Here is a 5,255-nt window from a genome sequence, read left to right as displayed (position 1 = left end):
GGAGCGCACATTCCACGTGGCTGTGCGAGAAGAGCTCTCAACAACACGCCCCATCCGCGCTGGCGTGCCACAGGGATCAGTCCTGGGACCTTTCCTTTTCAACCTCTTCATGAATGACATCCCCACAGACCTCCACAAGACTCAACTGGCACTCTACGCAGACGATGTGGCAGTCATCTCCCAGTCCTTCAGAGAGAAAGAAGTAGCTAAGAACATCCAGAAAGCACTAGACATGCTATCAACATGGTACAGCGACTGGCAAGTAGGACTGAACTCCAGCAAGACTACAGCTACACTGTTTACCAAAAAGAGGATCAAGGCACACCCACCAATCACCCTCAACGGAGAGGCTGTCAAATGGGAGCCAAACAGCTCTTACCTAGGTGTAATCCTAGATAGCAAACTAAGCTGGAGAAACCACATTGAGAAGATTCAACAGAAGGCAACAACCAAGCTGGCAGCACTGTACCCTCTGCTGAAGACAAGGACCATGCCCATCAAGAGCAAAGTCAATGTGATCAAGGCGATCATTAGACCCACAATGACATACGCCTCCCCGGTGTGGAGTGGTTGCCACCAACATCAAAGATCATCTCTCCAAAAATTACAGAACAAGGCGCTGCGGATTGCGTCCAACGCTCCACTTCCTACAAGAATAGCAGACCTTCATAGGGAACTGGGTATCGAGATGTTAGATGAACATCTAAAGAAGCTCAACAAGAAATTCTACAAGGAACTGGACCAGAACTCAAACACGCTGATCAAGAAGCTTGCTGCGATCTCTGCAAACCCATTTGACCGCTACCCACGACCCATCACAGCGCTGAACCTGTGAAACCAACTCAACTGTGGCAAGTAACACAGATCAAGAAGCTTCCTAAAGAGTGCGACAATACACTCAACAAGAGAACTTGGAGTAATGAGGCCCAAGCCTCGGTATCCAATATCACCACTGACAGATTTAATCTGTCAGTCAGAACAGAACGGTCAGTGATTTTTCTTTATTAGTTCCTGACCAGAGACGCGCACTGACACAGCAGCACAGGATGGCCCGGACCAAGCAGACCGCCCGGAAATCCACCGGAGGGAAGGCTCCCCGTAAGCAGCTAGCGACCAAGGCTGCCAGAAAGAGCGCTCCGGCCACCGGCGGAGTGAAGAAGCCTCACCGCTACCGGCCCGGTACTGTGGCTCTCAGGGAGATCCGCCGCTACCAGAAGTCCACCGAGCTGCTCATCCGCAAGCTGCCCTTCCAGCGCCTGGTCCGGGAGATCGCCCAGGACTTCAAGACTGACCTGCGCTTCCAGAGCTCGGCTGTCATGGCTCTGCAGGAGGCCAGCGAGGCTTATCTGGTGGGGCTCTTCGAGGACACCAACCTGTGCGCTATCCACGCCAAGAGGGTCACCATCATGCCCAAGGACATCCAGCTGGCCCGCAGGATCAGAGGGGAGAGAGCTTAGGCCGGCTGCACCCTGACTTCGTTTACACCCGAAAAACAAAGGCTCTTTTAAGAGCAACCACATTTTCAATGAAATTGCCTGATCAATATTAACACACGGATACTGATCTCTATATAGAGAATTAAAGAAGTGTGTTATCCTTGTACCAACATATGTACTTGATGTGTGACAATATAGATAAACGCACCTTCAATATTTGTGTATTCTTTGTCATGTGATATATAGACTTGCATGCATAGTCACCATTTCATGCTGTATATGGGTGCACGTAAAGACAAACCTGTACATGTCCCCCCTCCCATGTGCCACTGGTGATCAAACTGAAGTGTTATGGAATAGCATGTGCTTGATGCTTTCAATGTGATGTAAACAATTTTTTTAATAACATGGTGATAAATACGTTTTTCTGATGTAAACTACACTTTTTTTAATTTTATATAAACCGTGTATGTGAATATTGTGACAGAAACCAGGGGTTGGTAATAAACTCCATATACAGGGCTCCCAGGATACTGAACAGTTTCTGTCCTGTCTAAGCTGAACAGGGCAGCCTCGTGGTACAGGCACTCCATTCCACAGTTTGTCTGCTGCCTGTTTTCTGTCACCTGTCATGCTGATTAGAGTTCAGGTATATAAGACCTGTTTCCTGTTTCCTCTGGGCCCCGCCCAAGAGCCTGGAAGGCTGCTGAACTGCAGAGGGGTGAGAAAGCCTCTTTCCCAAATCGCTTCATTCATTCTGTTAGTTTGTCTAAAGACTGCAAAGGTACTTATTTTGTTGGTGGAAGTGGACAAGCCACTTCCAACTCTGAGTCAGGGACATCTAAGTTTAAGTTATCGCTCAGACGAGCAGCTTTTTGTTTGGCTTTGTTTTCTGTTTAAACTGTGGCAGTCTCAGTGCCTGGGACTGAATAAACCAGGCATAGCCTGTTTAAAGGAACAGTACGTGACGTCTCATCATTTAACCTACCCTAAAAGACCGTGTTCTAACAGTCCCGGACAGACGGCGGAGCCCCGGAGTAAGCCGTTTGTCACATATGGTGGAGAATGCGGGCAGAACACTAAAAGGTCTGGGGGTTAAAGAACTTTAAAGAAAAAAAAAAAAAAAAAGTTTTTTTTTTCTCTCTCTCCAAACAAGATGGAAGACGTGGTGAGTGCGCTGGTACGCAATGTCGCTGTCCAGAGAGACGCGAATGAAGCCCTGCAACAGGCGAATGCAAACCAGCAAGAGACAAACCGCTTGCTGAAAGAGGAGCAACAGCGGTTCGCTCAGGGCTTACAGCAGGAACTCGAGATCCTGAGGGAGACTATCAGTAACCTTCCACTGGCAGCGGCAGCCCCAGTTCCGAAAATGACCAGGGCAAGCCACTACCTTCAGAAGATGGGACCCTCGGATGATGTGGAAGCCTATCTTCTCACGTTTGAACGCACGGCACAGAGAGAGGGATGGCCAGAAGCTGAGTGGGCTGGTCTAATCGCACCCTTCCTAAGCGGCGAACCCCAGAAGGCTTACTTTGATCTAGAGCCAGCCGAAGCTAACGTCTATGCAAAATTGAAGTTCGAGATCCTCGCCCGCCTCGGCGTAACCACGGCTGTTCGCGCCCAAAGGTTTCACGCATGGTCCTTCACGATGGATAAAGCCACCCGAAGCCAGATGTATGACCTCATCCACCTCGCCCGGAAGTGGCTACAACCCGAGATCAACTCAGCAAGCCACATCGTGGAACGGTTGGTCATGGACCAGTTCTTGAGGAAACTTCCCTCTGCCTTACGCCATTGGGTCAGTCGGAGTGACCCCCACAATGCTGATGAGCTTGTGGCCCTCGTAGAAAGGTACAATGCAGCAGGAGAGCACCCGCAACCCACAGTCGTGGAGCAACCCCACTACCCGAGGTTCCAGGACTCTTCCAGAGATGGTAAAAGGGTACCGGGGTTAAGGGGAGCTGAAGAGCGGCGACCACCTTCACGCAGCACCAGCAACAGTGGTTCGCACACTAAGGGCAATAGCCAACATGGGGAGCCGGGAAAAGGCTCTAAGTGGGACACAGACTATGTACCTAAATGTGTAAATTGTCATGAGAGGGGCCACACAGCAAAAATCTGCCCACTAAATGAGGAGCCCATGCAATGCAACAGCGTGGAACCTTATTCGCTGTTGTCCCAATGTATGGGCCCTAGCCCAGAGGACCCCTTGAATAACCATCTGTGGGCATTTGTAAAGGTTAATGGTAAGAGGGTTCGGGCACTTCTTGACTCTGGGAGTATGGTCACACTAGTGTCCGAATACCTATTGCCCATTAAGAAGAAACAGGTAAACAGTTCACAAAGAGTGGCAATTTGTTGTATACATGGGGATAATCATGAATATTCCACTGTTGATGTTTTTTTTGAAACAGAATTTGGTTCTTTAGATTTCAAGGTGGGTGTTGTACCCAAACTGGCACATGATGTGTTAATAGGGACCGACTTTCCCCATTTTCTAAAAATGTGGTCCCCAGCTCAGAATAGCGCCCAGAGTTCAATAGCAGACCATAACGAAGTGTTAGAAGAAACAAATCCTTTCCCTTTTTCAGAAATGGAGGTTGACGAGGGCCCAAATAAGAAAGGGGAAAAGGAGGAGTGCTGTGAAATTCCCTTCCCCATCACTACTTTGGTAGGGAATACCCCAAATCAAGATGTTGGTCAGGCACTTACCACCCCAGTACAGGATAAGACCCTCGCTGACCTAGAGGTCAGTCCTGGGAGTTTTAAGAAGGCCCAGTGGGAGGACCCCACAATAGCGGTAGCAAGGGGAAATATACGGGACCAGAATAGTACTCATGGCCAACCAGATAGGTCACTTGCTTACCCCTACTTCGAGGTAGAGAACGACCTAGTATATCGGGTTGATAAAAGAAAATCAGTTACAACTAAACAATTGTTGGTACCACGGACATTCCGTAACGTAGTATTACACCTCGCACATAGTCATCCATTGGGGGGACACCTAGGGGTGGAAAAGACAAAAGAAAAGGTTCTCCGAAGCTTTTATTGGCCTGGGGTTCTGGCAGAAATTACAAACTATTGTTCCTCATGCCCAGAATGTCAGATCACCGCCCCGTTCAAAGCATACCGCAGCCCATTGGTACCCCTTCCCATAATAGAGGTACCATTTGACCGGATTGCTATGGATCTAGTAGGACCCCTAATAAAGTCTGCTAGGGGACATCAGCATATATTGGTAATATTAGATTATGCTACCCGATATCCGGAGGCAGTTCCCCTACGTAGCACCTCTGCTAAAAACATAGCAAAAGAGTTAGTACTTCTGTTTTCCCGGGTCGGAATTCCTAAAGAGATCTTATCTGACCAGGGAACACCATTTATGTCCCAAGTAACAAAAGAGCTATGTAAACTCCTAAAAATCAAGCATCTCAGAACCTCAGTCTATCATCCACAAACAGATGGTTTAGTGGAAAGGTTCAATAAAACCTTAAAGAGCATGTTACGCCGGGCGGTCGATAAGGATGGGAAAAACTGGGACTGTTTGTTACCATACCTGTTATTTGCCATTAGGGAAGTTCCCCAGTCATCCACAGGCTTCTCCCCGTTTGAACTATTGTATGGCCGACATCCAAGAGGCTTACTGGATATAGCCAAAGAAACTTGGGAACACGAGGTTACCCCTTACAAAAGTGTAATAGAGCATGTTGCCCAAATGCAGGACCGCATTGCTGCAGTCCTACCCATAGTGAGGGAACACATGGAGAAAGCTCAAGAAGCACAAAGGAATACGTATAATAAGGGTGCTAGGGTCAGAAT

At 48.4% G+C, this 5,255-nt stretch overlaps 1 protein-coding gene across 1 annotated transcript; it reads left to right on the top strand.

The window, feature by feature from the left end:
- The first annotated feature begins 850 nt into the window (after positions 1–850).
- LOC142486019 (histone H3) lies at positions 851–1,492 on the top strand. Its single transcript, XM_075584680.1, has one exon. It carries the CDS (start codon positions 1,047–1,049, stop codon positions 1,455–1,457), a length of 411 nt encoding a protein of 136 aa, XP_075440795.1. The 5' UTR covers positions 851–1,046; the 3' UTR covers positions 1,458–1,492.
- The last annotated feature ends 3,763 nt before the right edge of the window (positions 1,493–5,255 follow it).

The sequence above is a fragment of the Ascaphus truei genome, unplaced genomic scaffold (assembly GCF_040206685.1).
Source record: "Ascaphus truei isolate aAscTru1 unplaced genomic scaffold, aAscTru1.hap1 HAP1_SCAFFOLD_708, whole genome shotgun sequence".
NCBI classification, from domain to species: Eukaryota; Metazoa; Chordata; class Amphibia; order Anura; family Ascaphidae; genus Ascaphus; species Ascaphus truei.
Note: the sequence above shows the minus strand (reverse complement) of the source record. Positions and strands in the feature narration are given on the sequence as shown.

Bases quoted from the DNA above. Each gene is read 5' to 3' on its own strand.
- LOC142486019 (XM_075584680.1), top strand. From the start codon at position 1,047: ATGGCCCGGACCAAGCAGACCGCCCGGAAATCCACCGGAGGGAAGGCT.